A 21,098-nucleotide genomic window follows, 5' to 3' on the forward strand; every position below is an offset into this window, starting at 1 on the left:
GGCTGTGGGGCTCTCACCCCTTTCTGCCCGGCCTGAGCACCCTGACTTCTGTCTGCACATGTCCTCGGGGTCTTGGCACAAACACAAGCCCCCATCTGCCCAGTCAAGGGCCGTGACACAAACTTTACTCGACTTTTGATTTTAGGGGATGCAAACCCAACGTGAACCGGCTTGAGGAAAAGGTAAGTGTGTGAGGATAATGCGGCCTCTGGACAGTGGGGAAGGCTGGGGTGAGATCAGGTTTCCATGACAACGGGGACCTGACCGTGACTGTCTGGGGGGTCGGCCTCTGTCCTGCACACCAGCTGCCGAGCGGCGGAGGGGCCGGACTCCCACCACCCGGGGGTCTGCCGCGGCTGACTTGTGAGCGAAGTCACAGCCTGTGGCACGGCTCGGCCTGCCAAGTGCCCATCCCTGCACCGGGCTGTGCTGGAGCCTCGCAGAAGGCAAGGGAGGGGCCGGGCGGACACCCTCCGGAGGCCAGAACGTGGTGCCCAGTCCCCCCAGCTGGCCCGACGCCGCAGTGAAGAAGGCACCGACCTCCGGTTCCATTGAGCAGACGTTTATTGAGCACCTAAGTGCAAGGCACTGTGCTAGGTGCCGTGGGAGTACAGAGGGTGAACAGAGGTCCCTGCCCGCGAGGAGCTCACAGTCTAGAGAGGGAGGTAAGACACAGTACACGATCAGCTGCAGCAGCGCCGGCCTGAGCGGCGGAGCCGGAAGCGACACAGTGCGCGGGGTCCCCGAACGCCACGGGGCTGCTCCGCTGGCAGCACCGGGCGAGGGCACGGAGTGGGTTCCGGGCCAGTGGGGGGAAGCCGTCTGGGGGGGCAGGGGTGTTCCTAGCAGAGAGGGGCACGCAGAGGCAGGAGCCCACAGGTAACCGAGCAGGGGTGGGTCTATACAGACTGGGCGGCAAGTGTGGCCGCAGGTGGACAGCCACGGGGCCCAAGCTCAGGGCGTGTGACCTCGGTGCTCTGGCCTCGAGCCCCTGAAGACCACGGAGGAGGAAGGGGCGTTTCTGGAAGATAAATCAGGCAACACTGTGGAACCTGGGGGGCTGGGCAAATAGCAAGAAAGAGGCGGCAGTGGATGAGGGGACCCTGTGGGGGGAACAAAGACAGGGAGGCAGGTGCCCGCTGGTCTGGGGGTGAGTGTGAGGACCTCCCAGGGTTCCAGGCAGAGCTAGAATCGCACGCCTGAAGGGCAAAGAGGGGACGGCTGGAGTCAGGGAAGAGTGGTCACTCTTAAGGGTGACAATGGCAAGTTTCTCAAAATGTGGTCTACGGACCCAATGTGTGAGAGCCACCCGGGGAAGACGGCAGAGAGCACGGGGTCGCGGGCTCCCCTCCGGAGCTGCAGACAGACACCTCTGGGCGGTGCCCAGGAATTTGCATTTCCAGTGAGAGCCAGCCACCATCCCCACCAGGACACCCACAGCTGGTCCGACATTTGAGAACCCTTTGAAACCATCAAGAAGAGGAAGATGTGAAGGGCTGGCCTTCGGGTAAAAGGAGGCAAAGGAATGAAGAACAGTGAGGAGTGAAGGCCATCTCAGATCCTCGGAGCCATGGCCACTGCGCGTGGACACCGAGGACTGGGCAAAGGTGACCCTCCGGCAAGGAGGTGGTATCAACAACTTCTACACTGACTCCCACCTGGAGGGGCGGAGGCCGAGGCTGCCAGATGGGGAGATGAGGGAAAGTGGCCAGGAACAAAGATGATGCTTAGAGGAAATGAGGTTACTTAATCCAACCGCTCTGAAATGTGCAGGGAGCGAGGAGGTAGATGAAGACACGGGTAGTCGGAGGAACTGCACAGACCAGTCAGGAGAGAGGAGGAGACGCAGGAAGGGGGAGGACGGGCGAGGCCGCGGAGAGCCAGGGAAGATGCCCAGGGTGGCCACATCCTGGGCTGCAAGGGTGAGGGAGGCGGGCGGGGCGCCGGGCCGGGGCTGAGGGTGCTAAGAACACCCTGGAGAGCACGGGTGTCCAGGTGCAGCTCCGACCCACAGGGGCCCAGCAGGTCAGACCTCTCCTCACCAACACCAAAGGCTGCGTCGGCCGCGTCCCTGGCGACCCAGCCAAGACACAGTCGAGCCTGCCAGACAATGCCGACCGGTCGTCCTAGATGCCTTCTCACTGCCTTCTTAGCCGACAGACTCCAGGGTCTTGAACACGAGCCGCTCGGCACAAAGGGAGAGAGCCTGGGGCCCGGGCAGGAGGGGGTCCAACCAGCAACACCACCGACTCGTCCTCAGACCTGGCCGACCTCTGAGCAGCAGGCAGCAGTCTGCCAGACAGTGGTGCCCAGGGCCCGGCCCCCTGCTTCCCAGTAAGGCCAGGCCATGCAGGACACAGGGCCACTGCGCACGGTGGCCTAAAGGACAAGGACGTCCACCACGGCAGGCAGACCACTGAGAAACGTTTATGTGGCCCACTATTAAGAGGAGGCTAAGAGCAGGTAATGACTGCTTTTAAGGGTTTGAAAATTGAGGTTTTAAATATTAAATTTCACTCAATTGGATGGATTTCAGAAAGGCCTGTGAAGCACATTGCCCTTTATAATTCATCAAGAGAATTAGTGCTTGTCTCTGCCTCTCCACCGAGTCTCCCACACCCGAGGATTGGGGGGGGGGGGCACTCACAAACAGCACCTGACTCACAGGTCAGAGGCCAGAGCCCAGCCAGCTCCCCGGGCACCGGGGGGGGGGGGGGGCTCCCCGCCCCAGGCGCACCTGTGGCTAAGCCCTGGCAACCAGGCCACGCCACGCCACGGAGTCCTGCTCTGAGACAGAAGAGAAACACTGCATTGGCAAGGCTGCGGACCCAACATAACCTCAAAGGCCAGAGTCCCAGAAAGACCACCCTAGACTTCACACATCGGCTGTACTTCTAAAGACCGTGGGTTCTTAAGTCGATGCACAGGGCTGTGCCTGAAGTCATGCACCTCGAAGGTGTCCAAGAGGAAAGGTGATGAAAGTGTAAGCCTAGCGGCCTGGAGGGGGCACCGGGGGAGCCACCCAGCTCTGCTCCTGGCCAACAAAGTCCTCAGGGGCGGGGGGGCTAGTCCTCAGCGGTGGGGCCAGGAGAGACAGATCCACAGGGTGGAAGTGAAACTGACCATGAGCAGCCAGGGAGAGGACAGGTATAAAATACAAAGCCCTTGAAGGTCCGGAGAACAATGAAGATGTTATGAATTAACGGCCCAGGAAAAGAACTCACCGACACAGGCCTGGGCAACACTGGAAACACAATACTAAGATACCAACTCTGAGAAAGTCTCACGGGAACGGCAGCTCGGGAGGTCACGAGACAAACACAGGAAAAATAAATACGGGGGCTCTGGGCCCCCACGGAAGCTACTAATGCTAGTTATTGGCTTGGGTCGTTTTGAAAATAGAAAACTATTTTTTGGCAAAGCTGCACGAAGTTCACGTGGGTGTCTCCCGTGGTTGGGGCACAGAATGACTACAATAATGGGGCTGTTCCCTACCCTCCCACTGTCATCTGCAGAGGCTAAGATGTGACTTCAGAGTCCAGCCAGCGATGGTGAGGCCTCGACCTGGTGAGTGCACCAGAGCACTGGAGGAGGAGTCTGGTCCCAGGGGCCCCTGCAGAGCTGGGCACTGGGGCGTGTCCAGCCGCTGCGCAGAGGCCCCGCCCCCTCCTGCAGGTGGGAGGGGAGAAGGGCTGGGCTGGGAGCTCTGTGCCCTGTGGCTCATGGTGCCCTGGTGTTAATAAGGGCCGCCAGACAGGCACAAGGTGCCATCTAGTGGCACTGTGGCCACTCTCACAAACGGCTGGGATCAAAGAGCAGAACCATCTCCTACCGACTGATTCCAGGGGGGAGGGCAGAGGAGGCAGGGAGGGGCACACACTTCATGTTAGTGGACGTGACATAGTCATTTCAAGAAAATATACTTTAAGAGGTCTTGCTTTCCCTCAGAAAGCAGCTCTCTCTCTCTTTTTTTTTATTTAGAAAGGCTAATCATATCTATTTGTCAATATTTTCAGCTTTAAGGAAAATAGTTTAAAAAACATAAAAATGTCAATACACTCGAGTAACTGCTATTAAACAGTTCTGAACAGGCAGAAAATGTAGACTTTCCTTTTACAGAAAATGTTAAATCTGTAATAGCAGCATAATTTATATATAGAAAAGGCTGGCTTTGAAAACCCAGGTTTTTTTTTCTTTTTTCTTTTTCTTTTTTTTTAACACAAAACATTGTTTCTTTTCTGTACAGGACAACTGCATCTCCACCGGAGACCGCTGCTTCACATTACGCCCCGTGCTCTGCGGACGCCGCGCCGGGCGCTCCAGGACCCACGCTCAGTCCAGCACCATGGCGGAGAGCGCGTTCAGGTCTTTCATGTACGGGTGCGCCCCCAGGATCTGGTCAATCTTCAGCCGCTGCTCCGAGTCCGGGAAGATCTTCAGCAGCGCCTGGCGCAGCTCGCTGGTCTCCGCCAAGGACCGCTGCGCTGGCATGGGCATGCTCTGCGGGAGGCCCGACACCAGCGGGAAGCGGGGCTGCGGGGGGAGCCAGTGGCTGGGCGGGGGGCCCTGACCCCGGGCCGGAGGCTGGTGGCCGGTGCTGGCTGCCTGGGCGCCGGGGCCTCGGAAGTTGGGGTCAAACATGCCCACGTTTGGCAGGGCAGTGAGGAAGGGCTGCATGTCTCTGCAAACGGAAATGAGTCCTGGTGAGCTGGGTTATGACAGAAACCAGAGACCCAGCCAGTTACCTGCTGCTGATCCCAAGGCTCAAATGCAGCCCCCAGCTCCGAGCGCAGGGTACAGGACTGCGGTGTGGGCGGGGATGTCCCACACCATCTCCTGACCAGTCGTGACAGGGAATGACGCCACGCCACCAGCCCGTCTGCCACTGCGAGGATTGACCCCACCCAGTGGCCTGGCTCTCTACCAGGCGGGCACACTCCGTGGGTGTGGAGCCCAGGGCCCTCTGCTGGAGGGCTGATGCCGCGTGGGGCCCCGGCGGACAGACCTCAGAAACAGGGACCCCTCATCAATTTGTGCACTGCCCTCTCCCTGCAGCCGGGGGGCGGTGCTGGTGCCACCTCACATGCACAGGGCTGTGCATTTCATCTCATCAAGCAGCTAGCGCCCTGTGAAGAGCCCCAGGTGAGCAGGTGAGGCTGCCTTGGCCTGCCGCCAGGCTGCTCAGGCTGCGGAGGAGCCGAGGGAGGACTCGGCCTCCACTGTCTGACCAGGGACTCAGCACACAGGGGCCTCGGGTCTCAAGGCCTGGCATGGGACTTCAACTTAGGCGAGGAGCAGGACCTTTGGGTACTAAGCCCTCGTCTGTGCAAGAAAACTCAAGAGCTCCACAGAGAAATGATTCCAACACCAGGCAGGTGAACCAGGTTGATCTCCTGCAGAAGTGGCCTCTGTGGGAAGCAACCTCCCAAACCCAAACCCAAGCCAAGGACCCCCAAGGATCTCCTTATAAAGGGAGACAATTCACTGTACCGTCTCCCTGCCTCACACAGCTGGGAACTGTGTGCCCCCCCCCCCCCAGTGCAGACCCACAGCGTCCCCGCCAGGCCTGCTGGGAAACGCAGGTGGGGCCTGAGTTCAAGGGGAGAAAAGGCTGTGGCTGGGTTACAGGGTCTGCCAGACGGGCACACAGAATACTGTAGGCGGCAATGATTACCACCTGTGAATTCTGGAAACAGAAACAACACGAGCAATGGGTCATTAAAAAACAAAACAAAACCATAAAAAACCCTAAACCCTAAACTGCAACACAGAAGACCTAAAGCAGGGGTCGGGAACCATTCTGAGTGCGAGAGCCGTGAACGCCACATATTTTAAAATGTAATTCTGTGAGAGCCATACAACGACCCGTGTACATTACGCATTATCCAATAAAAATTTGGTGTTGTCTCGGAGGACAGCTGTGATTGGTTCCAGCCACCCGCAATCATGAACATGAGCAGTAGGAAATTAATGGATTGTAATACATGAGAATGTTTTATATATTTTTAAAAAATATTTATTGATTTTTTTATTCATTTTTATTAGAAAGAGAGGAGAGAAAGAGGAAAGAGATAGAGAGAACAGAGGGAGGAGCAGGAAGCATCAACTCCCGTATGTGCCTTGACCAGGCAAGCCTGGGGTTTCGAACCAGCAACCTCAGCATTCCAGGTCAATGCTTTAACCAGTGCGCCACCACAGGTCAGGTGAGAATGTTTTATATTTTTAACATTATTTTTTTTATTAAAGATTTGTCTGTGAGCCAGAGCAGCCATCAAAAGAGCCATATCTGGCTCGCGAGCCATAGGTTCCCAACCCCTGACCTAAAGCATCAAATCAATGTCAGATATATAGGAACACAGAACACCAGGTCCTCCACCAGGGGAGGTAAGAGCAGCAGCTTACTCCTGAATAGTAAGGAAATGCATGCAACATATTCAAGGCAAATGACCTTGGAAATGAATATGAAAAGATACTCCTGTGCACATGACTCTCAGCAGCATTCACTGAGAAGTGACCCCCAGCAAAAACAAAAGTTGCTTTGTCTGTTTTAGACCCACAGAAAGTCTGGCTCCCTGTCCTCTCCCAGGATTAACACCAAAAGGACCACAAATGAAGATCTGGTCTGTTGAAATGCTTGCACCCTGTATGACACCAGCACTGAATCGGAGGCCACCTCTGGTCTTCAGAGCCGGCCACTTCTTGGTGCCGGAAAGCACCAAGAACTTAATGGAAGGAACTTGTAAATACACGACATCTGGAAAAGGAAATACCTAAGGGAGACTTCCTTCCGGAGAAATTCTTCTAATCGAGGTCCACTTCTTCCCAGAGGGTCATCGGGAACCATAAAGATGTCCCCCACGAAGGTGTACTGCAGCAACCTACAACGAGAAGGGCACCAGCGCTGCGGGAGGCCGCACGGCGGACAGAGCCCGTCTGTCTCCCGCAGCGTCCACTCCAGAGCGGGCCACCTACGGAGCGTAATGCTACGAACTGCCCACAGGGCCAAGGCAGGCTCAAGCTAAACCGGTGTAATTTCTCTTCCGATACAAACACAGTCGAGTAAGAAGCTGGTATCAGCTGGCTCTCACGTTTCCATCACGAGTTTCAGGTTTTTGCCTGAACCTGGGAAGAGCTTCTCCCAACAGGACTCTCAGCATCACTTTCAAAAGCAAGACCCAGACCCAGCCTAGGACACAACAGGTGCTCAACAACGGTTTAGTTTCTGAGAAGTCCTCAACTGCATTACAGCCTGAGACTGAGAGAGAGAGAGAGAGAGAGAGAGAGAGAGACGAGCAGGTATCCGATAGCTGCCGGCCAGCTGACAGGCCGGCTCCCATTCCTGCTGTATGCTGGCCCTTTGATCATCCCGCCCAGCGACCTCCAGACGCCACCACACCCACTTGAGCATGGACTTTCAGGGCCTGTCGCCACAACCAAAGCAGTAGGTAAACACCTCACAGACTGCCCCTCTCCAGTGCCTGCTCCCCTGCACCTTCCTCCCGCCCCCTACCCAGAGCACATGCTTTCAAAACAACCTGCATCTTCCTTCTTCCAAACACGATGTATGAAAGGGACTGCCGACCCTGATACGGGTGTGCCATCTTCTCCATCCACCCTGCGGCAGGTGGTCCCACTTCCTGCCCCAGGGCCTGGTCCTTTCTGGCTAGTGTATGGCTCAACAAGCCCTTTCTTTCAGAAGGGTGTTTGAATGTGAAAGGTTTTTTTTTGTATTTTTCTGAAGTGAGAAGCAGGGAGGCAGAGACAGACTTGCGCATGTGCCTGACCGGGTCCATCCGGCATGTCCACCAGGGGGCGATGCTCTGCCCATCTGGGGTGTTGCTCCGTTGTAACCTGAGCCATTCTAGCACTTGAGGCAGAGGCCATGGAGCCATCCTCAGTGCCCGGGCCAACTTTGCTCCAATGGAGCCTTGGCTGCAGGAGGGGAAGAGAAAGAGAAAAAGGAGAGAGGGAGGGGTGGAGAAGCAGATGGGCATTTCTCCTGTGTGCCCCGGCCGGGAATCGAACCTGGGACTTCCACACGCCGGGCCGATGCTCTACCACTGAGCCAACCGGCCAGGACTGGCTGTGAAAACTTTTTAACATGTCCACTGGCCAACCCATTGAAGACAACCTTTAAAAAAGAAAGACATTATGATATATGAAGATATAAAATCTGAGGTTAGTGGAGTATAATTTTTCAAGTCTGGGAAAAGTGTATGAAAACAACAGTTCAAGTGCCTGTCTGCTGTCCAGACCCAGGCTTCCGCCGCTGGGGAGGTTTGGAAAGCAACGGCCTGGTGTGCACACATGTCTGAATGCATTTGAACCTGCGTGTGGACAGAGAGGAGGGTCCAGTAAATACTGACCATATGCCCAGGGCAAAGACCCAGCAGACAAGGCCTGGAAGATTAACGGCTTGTTAACTGTGCCAAGAGGTCAAAGGCTTATTCTCAGTTCAGCTACCAACAGCTCTTTAGCAACATGTGGGTCACAGTGCATATAGCAATTAACTCTTACCTGGGCATTTAGAGCAAAATATCATTTTTCTATAATTCCTTAGTGACTTAGCAAAATATAAGTATCAAATAGAAAAGGAATAGAAATACATGTAATATATATATATTATATATATAATCAGGCAACTGTGAAACCCCTAGAGAGGTAAAAGCCTTGTGATGCTCGTATGTCCATCGCTTAGGCGTGCTCACTCATGATCTTAGCTCTGTGGCACACGGCTTATCACTGGCACAGCACAGACCAGTATGTTTGGTTTAAGTCACTGGTCACAGGATGCTTGTCCCGGACACCTGTGCTCACTGATCTTACAGCAGCGGGCACACTCAGAGCATCGGCACAGATAAAAACTCATGGCAGTAAATGTTCAACTCTTGACTTTATTTTGGATGATATTCAAACATGTTTCCAATATAGATCATTAAACTATGATGGTAAAATGCTTGAGAAAAGCGCTGACACTAAAGAGAACTCCTCTCCCTTCTCCCAAGATGTGAACAGCAGTGTATTGATCCTGGTCCTTGTCTCTTGCTGGAGCCACAGTTGTCATCAAACCCAACTGCAATATTGAAATACAAGAAATATGTATTTGGTCACTCAACTGTCCAAAATATATTTCTCACTATAGATTTGGTCTTCATCCACAATTCCAGGCTCACAGCTCCTGAAACCCTGGGACTTTCCCAAGCACTGGAGGTGAAAGTGTACTTTGTTATGTTAACAGGGTGACTCTGGAAGCACCTAAGGATGGAGGAGGGTGCCTGGAGACCTATCAGGTGATCTGAGGGCTGGCACTTCAGCACCCAACCCACCGGCCCTACGGGCAGAGGGCCTGAGATTGAACCAGTCATGTCTGCGGTCTAAGCCTCCACAGAAGCCTGCGGGGGTGGGCGCGCGCCAGCAGGTGCTGGGAGAGCGGAGTTCCCAAACAGGCCGCAGCCCCCTGCCCCTTGCCACACCTCCCCTGTGCATCTCTTCTGTCTGGCTGTTCCTGAGTTAGAGCCTCTGACAATAAATGGGTGATTTAATAAGTAACATGTTTTTCTGAGTTTTGTGGGCCATTTTAGCAAATCAATCAAACCCAAAAAAAGGAGTTATGGGAACCCCCAATCTAGAGCTAGTTGGCCAGAAGTCCAGGTGACAACGTGGACTTCCAAGTGGCATTGAGATGAAAGGTGATCTTTGGAACCTGGTTGGTCAGAAGCACAGGTGAGGGCCTGGGCTGGGGCCTGGCCTTTGAATGTGTGTGTGTTTGTGGGGAGAGCAGGGAGGGGACATCCTGTAGGACTGAACCCTTGCCCTGCGGGATCTGATGCCACCTCCTGGTCGGTAGTGTCACAACTAGCTGAATTCTCAGACACCATGCCGGAATTCCAGTCCTCCGTGCTGAAACTGGATCCGGAACCCCATTTACCAACAATGTCCATGTTTCACAGCTGAGTCGAGTGTGGAGGCCCAATGGCCTGCCCAGGCTCCCTGGGCGACAGGGCAAGGCCCGGCGGTCGGGAGGCCACTTCTCCTGCACCACACAGGGAATGGGGACGGTGCCACAAAGATGTGCCCTTGCCCCCTGACGGAGCCGACCTCTGAGAGGTCCCTGCAGCACTACAGCGAACCCACACTTCCCTGGGGCTCGCCCAGAGGGCCAGCCGACCCCTGGTCTCAGGAGCGCAGCCTCAGGACACTGGTTTCCTAGCCTGCTCTCAGCAGGGCCAAGTGAACACAAAACAAATGAAATGCAAACAGGACCATAAAACAAACAACAGAAACATTCCGATCCAAGACAAAGGAAAAAATATTACCTTTTTGTAATAATTTCTCTCCAAGAGACAGACTCAGTCACAAATTCTCTGAAGTTATCATTTGTTACAATTATGCCACCGGTTTTGTCCGCTAGATGTAGCAGAAACCTGTGGTGATACAACAGAGGTTAACACGGGCGGGCGGCGGGCGGGCAGGCATCCTGGCTCGCAGAAGCTGGCCTACAGAAACACAAGGGTCTCCTCTTCATAGGAAAGCCAGAGAATTTAGCCAAGCCTGGGAGACAGAAAAGCTAAGCTCTTGTCAACTGAAGACAAGGAGAAATGTTGAATACCTCTGAAATTATTAGTATGACTATGAATGAAGATCTGATTCTCATATCTCTTTTTAAAAACAAGCATAGTTATACATTTTTTTTTCTTTTTAAGTGAAAGGCAGGGAGGCAGGGAGACACACTCCTGCATGCACCCCAACCAGGATCCACCCGGCAACCTCCATGTGGGGCTGATGCTCTGCCTATCTGAGGCCACTGCTCCATTGCTTGGCAACTGAGCTATTTTAGTGCCTGAGGCAAGGCCACGGAGTCATCCTCAGCACCCAGGGCCAACTTCCTTGAACCATTTGAGCCATGGCTGTGGGAGAAGGAGAGAGAGAAGGGGGGTGGGGTGAAGAAGCAGATGGGTGCTTATCCTGTGTGCCCTGACCAGGAATTAAACTCAGGACTTCCACACACCAGGCTAAAGCTCTACCGCTGCCGGCCAGGGCTTACATTTTTCTAGAAAAGCTGTATCATCAGTAAACAGCGGCAGTAAGATGACACCCGAGGAACCCAGCGGAGAGTGGGCTGAGGTGGTGGGCTGGGGAGCCCTGCAGTTCCCAGTTGTGAGCCCCATCTGGTCCTCAGGCCTCCTGCTCCACAGTCAGGCCCGTGCTTTTCTTTGTGGGCTCCCATTTTCTGCTCTGGCTTAAGGGCCGTCCAGAACTGTCGCGTCTAGCCCAAGTCACAGATGCACTCAAATCCAAGTTACGAAAAAATGCATGGTGATAAAAAACAAACCCATAAATAAGGGGTCAGAATTAAATACTGAGAAGAGCTGTGTTTCATTGCTGGAGATGATCCATGCTCACGCCCTCTTATAGACTCGGGGGACCATGTGGGTTTTACCCCTTAGCAGGGGACAGCTTTTGTCTATGGCAATGAAGACAGTGATGAGACAATGGAGTAAGAATCACTAGAATTAGAGGTACAAACAATGGCATTTATTAGTAGTACTTAGTGTTTAAACGGGTAAAAAAACAACAAGAAGATAAGCCTCATCGGTTTCAGAGACCTTAGGAAGCCTTGGAAAGAGAGCATTCTGGATTTATTAGTGAATATTTTACAAATCATTTATGACTGGCATGAACAGCAGGTGGCGAGGTTCACCCAGAGGAATTAAGAAAAAGAGGCAGACGGCTTCTGAGCGCGTGAACTATGAAGCAGGACACAGGTCTCTGTCTGCTCGAGGCCCGGACAGCCACATGAATCAAGAACTTGGTCCGAGTACTGGCCCAAGCGTTCCAGTCCTGCTGGCAGAGAAGGAAGCTGCCCGTGTGGGAGGAGCCGGGGCTCCCCAGCCCAGCGGCTGCCTGGCCTTAGCTGCCTGGCCTTCTCCTCCAGCTGGCCGGGCGCCTCCCCCGGCTCCAGCACTCTCTCGCCCCTGCCCCCACTGTGCTTCTCCCGAGCTTCTTCTCTCACGATGCTGGTGGAGGGCAGGCTGTCAGAAAGAAGGCCCTCTGACCTCTGACAAATGAATGTCGGCTGTCATCCCGAGTCCCCTGAGCCCTGCCCGGCCCCTTTCCACGTCCCCTCCTTTGACTGTCACTCCCTAGTCTGAGTTACAAGCTACACGCAGTCTTCAGTGTAGGGTGCACTTCGGTGGCACACTGAGGCGAAACCACCAGGGGCTGTACCAGCCTCAGGCCAAAGAAAGTCAAGAAGGTGGCCGCAGGGGGGGAAGGACGAAGCCACCACGGAGGTCCCCAGAGGTCCTGTAGCTGGCTACAACTGCCTTCACACCACAAGTGGGTGGAAAATCGGTTTTGATGCCAGTGGTCACGTTTGGAATCTTCTCTGATGGCAAACTTCTCAGGGTAGGAAGTGTGTCTGAACCATGGTCCCAGGGCCCGGCCCTGCACGCTGGGCGTGCTTGGTGCTCGGCCAAGCTTTTAGAAACAAACGTAAGAGGTGCAGGTTAATGTTTGTTACCTCAGGGGCACTGGCACCTGTGTTCTGAGCAATACAGCAAACCTAAGAACTGCAGCTCATTCCTGTCACGCCAGTCAGCTGACACCCCCTTCTACGAGGCGCAGGAAACCCCGAGGGCTCAGGTGCTGCGACAACTAAGTCACTGGCCCCAAATAACCAGGAGAATGTTTGAGAACCACTCTTGAGGCTGCCACACTAAGACAAAAAGGATGACTTTCAAGCATGCACCAAAGACTATATAATTCAACCCGTTGTTACCGTGGACACCCAGGCATGTTTTATTTAGAGACCAAAAAGTTCCTACTCAACAGCTTTTTAAAATGTTCCTACACACATACAACAAAGATCATGAATCTTAACGACTATAACTATTAAAATTCTCAACCCCCTAAAGGAGTCTTTTAAAAATGTGGGTGCAGACGCATGACCACCCGGCCCATGGAGCAGGTGGCTGGCTCCTCCCACCCACCACGCCCACCTTCTAGAGGAAAACGGCCTTCCATACCTGTCATCATGAGAGGCAATTCTTTCTCCGAAGACCATCCGAGCAGGAGTTAGAGATAGTATTCCGAGCTCCTGCAGCTGGGTTAACAAGTGCTGCTCTGTTCAGAGAAGAAGATGAACACACATTCAAAAAAGGCCATCTTCCCCAGCATTTAGATAAACAAATGCACCCCAAATGTTTCACTTAGACAGTTGTGGGAAAACCATTTTTTCTACTGCCTCAGGAAGATTCAATTTTACTAACTCATTAGGATGAAAAAAAAAATCAAGCAAGACATATACACTAAGGCAAATGCAATGTAAAAACCAACTAGCAATTTTTAAACATAAAAAAGTTCAGTTCATTTGCTTCTTAAATTAACAAGAGTAAACCACAAAGCTGTATGTCATGAGTCCCACGATCAAGGACCTTCTGTGGCCACATTACAAGCAGTAGAGAACAAAGAGAGGAACAAAGTTCCCAACAGGGGGCGGGTAGGGCTGGAAAGGAAGGGAGCGCCGCTCTGCCTGCCCCCAGGAAGCCCTGCTTGGTCCCCACCAAGTGCCTGTCCCAGCCTCCCCTGGCTGCAGCCCACCCAGTCTCCAGGTTATCTGCAGATAGGGACCGACCTGCACGGGGAGTGTCCGAGAAAGGAGAAAGGTGGGCCAGGCAGCATTTCATGAAACCAGTAATGGGCGAAAAGGAAGCCCGCGGTACAGGGTCTGAGATGCCCACACCTGCATGCGCACAGGGCACTCGGCATGGACTCGCCCTGAAGCGCCCAGCGTTTTACTGTCGCGAACACAAGTGGGACACTGAAAGCACAGTGACGAGGTGTACAGGACTGCTCAGGGCCCCCTGCAGCAGTAACTGCAAGACCAGCTGCTCTGCGATGCCCCAGTGCCTGTCGGGAGGGCGAGCCCGCTCGAGGGGGGGGGGCGTGACTTCACCAGCTCCCCCTCAGCAGCGCTATGTGTGCCTTCCTGCTTCATGTTCTGGGTAGATGCGGCCCTCACCTCCTCCCCGACCAACCGATTCTCTCTAGGTGCTCAGGTTCTCTGTGCGAAGCTGCCGACACCGCCCTCCTGGGTCAACCCACCACAACCCACCACAACCCGAGAAAGGAACAGCCCTCAGTTTCTCTGGAGTGTCTCATGACTCCCGAGGTCAGGCCTGCCTGTGTGTGTGGCCCGCAGGTCAGCCATGCAGCTCCAACAGTCACAGAAATAATTTACATCAGCTAGTAAGCAGACCATTAAAAAGACATTTTATTTGAGGATCCCGAATTTATCTAGTGACCATTTAAAAAAATATTTAGAAGCAGACTGACTTGGCGTGGTAAACATACACTACAACATACAGATGATGTATTACAGAATTGTATCCCTCAAACCTATATAATTTTGTTAACCAATGTCACCCCAATAAATTCACTAAAAAAATAAAAGAAAAAGAAAATAGAGGCAGAAACCTAGCCTAATAGAAAGATAAAAGGTCAAAGGTGTTTTTTTCTTCAAGACATTTTTTTAATCTAACTTTCTAGAAAGTCAAAGACCATTTCTGTGTTATATAATGAACCTCGCTGTAGTCTATGGGAACAGTTGTGTTAACTGCCCCGTGCCCCCAGGTGTTCCTGACCCCGCAAAGCTCTCAATGAACCCTTTTACTGGGCGTGCCAGGCTGAAGAGATTCCACCGCACTGCCAGGCCCTGCCCCTGCCACACTTGTCGTGCATGCGGCGACAAGCCCACTCACTAAACATCCGACCAGAAACCTGGAAACGCCAGCTCGCCTCACCTGTGACGTTGGGATCACGCCTTGTTCTCCACTGCGGGACAAACACAGTGATGTTTCTGTTACCAAGCTTCCAGAAGTACTCCACCGCAATCGCGATGCCACGGCAGGAGAAGAACTTCTTCAGACCATGGCTGCAAGAGAACCAGGAAAACTTCAGATCAAGTACCGCGTGTGGGGAAGTAGCTGTGCGCGCTGCGGTGCGAGGAGGCGTCCTGAGCTGCATGGCGATCTTTGTTTACTGCACTTTCCATTTTGGTTTCTCAGGTGAATGAGCTCATTCTAAAGACCCTGCCTGGCCTGACCTGTGGTGGTGCAGTGGATAAAGCGTCGACCTGGAAATGCTGAGGTCGCCGGTTCGAAACCCTGGGCTTGCCTGGTCAAGGCACATATGGGAGTTGATGCTTCCAGCTCCTCCCCCCTTCTCTCTCTCATCTCTAAAAAAAAAAAAAAAAGAATAAAATTAAAAAAAAGAAAAAAAAAAAAAGACCCTGCCTGGTCACTGGTCTCGAAGAATCATTTTTTGGGTTTTTTTGAAAGAGGAAAAGGAGGGAAAGAGAAGCATCAACATCAACTCATTGTTCCACTTAGTTGTGCCACTGATTGACAGTAACGTGTCCTGACTGGGGCTCAAACTGGTGCTATGAGGAGCATGCTGGTGACCCCAGTATCAAACCAGCAACCTCAGGACTCTGGGATGACCCTCTATCCACTGCGCCACCGGCAATGACTCTAAGAACCTTTCATGAACTTTATTATTACTTTTTTATAAAAGAGAGAGTGAGAGAGAAGCATCAACTTATAGGTGCTTTCACTTTAGCTCTGTATTGACTGCTTCTTGTGTGTGCCTTGACTGGGGCCGAGCCAGTGTCCCCTTGCTCAAGGCAGCGACCTTGGGCTATTCGTGCCAGTCACCTGTGGGATCACGTAGACAATTCCCAACTCAAGCCAGTGACCCCACGCTGATGCGCCCACACTCAGAGCCAGCAACCTCAGGACTTCAAATAGTGACCTTAGCATTCCGGATTGACCTTAGCATTCCGGATTGATGCTTCAGCCACTGTGCCCCTGCCGGTCAGGCTCATGACCCTGATTAGGAAGCCGCTGCTAAAGCAGACACAGCTGTGATCAGGACCCGTCAGTAACATGGTCCTCACCAGCAGCACCGCCCGAGGCCGGGCTCTCTGCTGGGGGGGCGCTCCATGTCCTTTGGAGCACCGTCGCACACACTCAGTGCAGACTCAGAGGATGCTAACTGGGGGCGGGGCCATGGCAGACAAGTCAGTAGCTGTTCTGTGAAGGTCAGCCAGGCCGCCCCGGCCACAGTCCCCCCGCGGCACACCTACTCTGCCACCCCAACCCAGAGAGCATGGCTGGGTCCCGGGGTCATAGAAACAGGCGGTGGCCAGGTTCCGGCCCCTAGTCTAGGACCCCTGGCATTAAACGCCCTCTGCCCCCAAATCTGGTAACAAACTTCAAAAAAAAAAACAAAAAAAAAATTTAATTTTATTCTCTGGCAATTAAGTAAAACTGGAGGTTAAGGAAGTGTTTTTGAAGTTTGAAATTTTGCAAGTGGTAATCCGTTTGCCAACCCATGAGCACTAGAAAGAAAAAAAAGATTGAATTCCCAAACTGATGCCAGAGTTTGCAATCAGCACGGCCATCCTGTTTCTATGATTGCCAGTGTACAATGACATTAACTTCTGAACCTCAGGCCTGTCCACTCTCCAGGGCCAGGGTCTTCATGTCAAAACCAGCTGGTGGACATGTCCTTCACTGGGAGTCCTGCCGCCTGAAGGATGTGCCCCACCCACCCGGGCTCTCCTCGCTCCAGCCCAACCCCAACTGGTTAGACTGACCCTGAAACGCAGCCCGAGACCGCGGGTCCCGCCCCAGGTCACCACCAGCATCATCCTTCTAGACAGACCCAGTGCCTGGCTTCGCGGTTCCCCCACACCTGACTAGTCAGGAGGGACCCGGCCACCAGCATGTGTCATCGTACTCTTGCTGTTGGCCAGGCCGAGCTTTCTCAGGCTGCCTTCTTCGTGCGCGATCTCTGACCCAGCCCTGCTCCTACTGTCAGGCCTCGAGCCTCCGCTCCAACCCTCTTCTCTGCTCTCGAGACACAGGCCTCCCTCGTCCGTCCCTCCCGTCGCCTCGGAACCGTCCTGTCCTGTGCACCTGAACCCCGGAACTCAGGAGGCAACGGGCCTCCCCTCAGATATGCAGAGTAAAAGAGCTAAGGAGACAGCAACATGCTCAGGTGCACTGCCAGGGGGCGGATGACCTGGGGTCAGACTCGGGCTTCCCACTCTGGGCCAGACCCTTCCTGGGACCCCACCATGGTACTGTCCCCAATAAATCTTGGCTCTTGCGGAGCAGGGAAGGGCTGGACACGCAGCAAATGCCTAACATCCAGAGAAGCAACTCAAACGCCTTGTAGAGGCTGCAGCCCAGTCTCTTCTCGGTGAACCACAGGGCAGAGACTGCGAGGGCACCCCCATACCCCAGAAAACATGCAGAGAACAAGCCCATTCCGGAGGGAAAAATGGAGCAGTCTGCTTATCTAGCAGCAGTCACAATATGGCAAGAATGTAGCAATATGACATGGTTACTGGAAAATAGGCTGAAGGCATTTTTGGGGGGGAGGGCGGTTTCTCTTTTTTTAATCTTTTAAGAAGAATACATCATTCTAATTGCTTACCAGCCAGGACAGGCCTAGAGTTGGTGTCAACCACAGCCAGAACAAAACACAGCTCACATGTAAGTCCTGCAAAGGGAGCCGGGCCGCGGGAGAGGCACTGGCAGTCTGGAAGGCGCCTCCCACGCCTCTGCCTACCCCTCAGACACAGCGCGCCACCTCTCTCTCTTCTCAAACGCTTCAGTGACGTGACAGCGGGCGCTGGGTTGGCAAGAGAACCCAGCCCCACACCCCCAGGCACTGAAGCAAAGGGGTAATGCGAGCAGAACAAATTCTGCTGCCATGGACCCCTGAAATCCCTCCTGGTGTCCTGAAAATTCTCTTGTGGAGAACATATGCATTTGCCCAGAAAGCAGTCCAGAGGAGCCTGACCTGTGGCGGTGCAGTGGACACAGCACTGACCTAAAATGCTGAGGGCACTGGTTTGAAACCCCGGGCTTGCCCGGTCAAGGTGTATATGAGAAGCAACTACTATGAGTTGATGCTTTCTGCTCCTCCTCTCCTTCTCTAAGATCAATAAATAAAACCTAATCATCATCATCATAATTATCATCCAGAAGAAAATCAAGTGGACCCAAAGTAGCGTCCTCAAAATAATACAGAAGGTCCTTCCGACTTCAACCTCCAGCTCCTGGCCAGGCAGAAACGTGCTCAGTCCTCAGTCTCCCAGGCTCTCTGCAGTCAGGCCCCTGGGGCCCGCGGACAGGCTCTGCCTCAGACACACGCAGACACACAGCAGCACCCCTCCAACTTCTGAGAAGGCAGCGCTCGGGCTCCCGGCTGCAAACGCAGAGTGAATGGGCAGCAGGCCTGTGGGACCAGGTGTGCAGGCTGTGAGGGAGTCAAGCAAGGCCTGTTTTCACGTAATTGGAAATGTGTTATGTACAGTCTGGTGGTTTCCCACACACAGCAGGCAGTCAAGGAGAAGGAAGAGGGTCCAAGCAAGAGAAGGTGGGTGAAACGTTGTATCAGAAAGCTGATACAACGGATGTCAAGAACAGAATCAGACAGGGGAGGTGGGGAAACAGTGAGAAACCCTTTCTGAATTACCCAGGAAAGAGACATTTCCTTCTACAGTTTCCACCTAATAAAAACAGCCCTGGAATCCTGATAAAGAAAGGCTAGCATGAAAAATGGTTAAAACGCCTAATTCTGGCAAGTGGAGGGGCAAACCTCAACTACGTGGGAAATTATCTACCCAGAAAAGTCAGGTGCTCCGGGCCGGAGTTTCAGACTGACAGCGGGGTTATCTGGCCACCACCGTGATGTCTACTAATGTCTACTATAAACCGCAGGCAGTTTCCATGTAGTCACCATGTGACTGACTCACGGTGACAAAGGGGAAAAACCAAGTAGAGAAATGTATACTCGGCAGCACCGTGAGGGCTGTTTTGGAATTTCTCATGGTGTGTGAGCTGCAGACACTGCTGTCGGCAGGCAAATAAACAAAGCTCTGCAGGAACCCGGTGAGGGGTGGGTCTGAGAGGCTGCAGGGTGGTGCTCAGCCATTCCATTGCTGAAGGACTTAGATTTCCTTTTTAACTACTTCCCCAACAGGCTGGGTTAGATGAGTAACGTTTGCACAGCAGGGCGTAAACTCCACAGTAATATCCAATGTTGCCAAGACCCAATAATCCCAACCTCAATTTCTTAAAAAAACTTTTTAAAACTAATTTGGCAAGAGAGAGACACACACACACACCAATTTGTTGTTCCACTTATGTATGCATTCATTGGTTGATTCTTGTGTGTGCCCTGACCCGGGATTGAACCCACAACCTCGGCATTTTGGGACAATGCTCTAACCAACTGAGCTACCCAGGCAGGGCAAAAAAAAAAAAAGTCTTAATCTTGCCTGACCAGGCAGTGGCGCAGTGGATAGAGCGTCGGCCTGGGACACTGAAGACCCAGGTTTGAAACCCCGAAGTCGCTGGCTTGAGTGCAGACTCATCCAGCTTGAGCGTGGAATCATAGACATGACCCCATGGTCGCTTGCCTGAGCCCAGAGGTCACTGGCTTGAGCCCAAGGTCACTGGCTTGAGCAAGGAGCCACTGGCTCATCTGCGGTCCCCTGGTCATGGAACATATGAGAAGCAATCAATGAACTAAGATGCTGCAACTACAAGTCGATGTTTCTCATCTCTTTCCCTTCCTGTCTGTCTGTCCCTCCATATCTCTCTCAAAAATGAAAAAAAAAATCTTAAATCTTTAACAACCTCCTCTTTAATCAATTCATTTAACTGTTACTGAGTGGCCTGACCAGGCAGTGGCGCAGTGGATTGAGTATCGGACTGGGATGAGGAAGGACCCAGGTTCAAGACCTCGAGGTCGCCAGCTTGAGCGCGGGCTCATCTGGCTTGAGCAAAGCTCACCAGCTTGGACCTAAGGTCACTGGCTCGAGCAAGGGGTTACTCAGTCTGCTGAAGGCCTGCGGTCATGACACATATGAGAAAGCAATCAATGAACAACTAAGGTGTTGCAATGTGCAACGAAAAACTGATGATTGATGCTTCTCATCTCTCTCCCTTCCTGTCTGTCTGTCCCTATCTATCCCTCTATCTGACTCTCTCTGTCCCTGTAAAATAAATAAATAAATAAATAAATAAATGTAATTGTTACTGAGTGCCTACCATAGGCCAGGCACCAATGACCGTGGGGGTATCTCAGAGAACAGGACACAATCACTTTCTTTATGGAATTTATAGCCTGTAATTCACATTTCATATTAAAGCAATTAATTTAGGATAAGGCTTAATTTTTTCCCCTAACTTTTAAAAAATTGACAGAAAGTAAACAACAAAAAACAATCATTTTGAAGTGAACAATTCAGTGGCAGTCAGCACGTCCACAATGTTGTACAATTACCTCTTACATCTTCTCCAAAACATGCTCCCTGCTCCAAAACAAAACTCTACGCCCCCCAAGCGGCCTCTCGCCAGGGTGGGTGCATGTCATTTACTGATTTTCAAATCAACCTTTATCAAATTGGAAGTCTGCCTTCTTTGTGAAAGGGGTGTTTTTAAACTTAGATATCTGTTAATTCAAAGAACTCTGAAACCTCCCCAAATTAGTTTTCAAGAAAACTAACACAAGTCAGTATAGGACACCTATTCATAGGTTTTCAAGAGATGGCTCTGCCCCCAGGAGTCAGGAAGGGTGTGGGAGTGTCTGGGCTGTCACAGGGCTGGGGGAGGCCCTGAGGCCAAAGCGGGAGGGGCCTGGCATGCAAAACATCCTGTCACAGGCACCCAGGCCCCTGCAAGTGCAGGCAGTGAGCCCCTGAGAATCGCGGCTGCTCCGAAAAGATTTTTTAAGTGTCATCACCATCACTCATTCTGTGTTAATTTGCATTTCTTATTCTTTGAACACCAATTTGGGAAATCTCTCCACTTACAGAAAAATGTCAAAGGATTAATATTACTCACACTCGTGACCTACATTTTATATTATCATTTGGCTCAAGACCCTGGAACAAGGAGGAACTGGTGCCGCTGGGCTGGGCTGGGGACTCTGCACTTGACTCAGATAACAGGGCCGCCCTGGCCCTGGCCGGCGGGTTTCCCCCGCCAGGGGACTGCCAAAAGCAGGGTGGAACG

General features: G+C 52.7%; 1 protein-coding gene across 3 annotated transcripts in view; it reads right to left on the bottom strand.

Annotated features, from left to right (window-relative positions):
* Positions 1 to 546: 546 nt before the first annotated feature.
* The window catches only part of N4BP1 (NEDD4 binding protein 1), a 40,516-nt gene continuing 19,964 nt past the window's right edge, over positions 547 to 21,098 (bottom strand). Inside the window, exons 3-7 of one of the 3 annotated variants that reach the window (XM_066244188.1) lie at positions 14,805 to 14,935; positions 13,029 to 13,125; positions 10,317 to 10,424; positions 6,771 to 6,878; positions 547 to 4,681 (exon numbers count right to left, since the gene is read on the bottom strand). In XM_066244188.1, the coding sequence (XP_066100285.1) occupies positions 4,333 to 4,681; positions 6,771 to 6,878; positions 10,317 to 10,424; positions 13,029 to 13,125; positions 14,805 to 14,935 (793 nt within the window). In that variant the 3' untranslated portion in view covers positions 547 to 4,332. Of the gene's footprint in view, positions 4,682 to 6,770; positions 6,879 to 10,316; positions 10,425 to 11,387; positions 12,481 to 13,028; positions 13,126 to 14,804; positions 14,936 to 21,098 lie in introns of those variants that run through there. The other 2 variants (XM_066244189.1, XM_066244190.1) reach the window with 2 other exon arrangements.

Source organism: Saccopteryx bilineata, chromosome 9, assembly GCF_036850765.1.
Source record: "Saccopteryx bilineata isolate mSacBil1 chromosome 9, mSacBil1_pri_phased_curated, whole genome shotgun sequence".
Taxonomy (NCBI): domain Eukaryota; kingdom Metazoa; phylum Chordata; class Mammalia; order Chiroptera; family Emballonuridae; genus Saccopteryx; species Saccopteryx bilineata.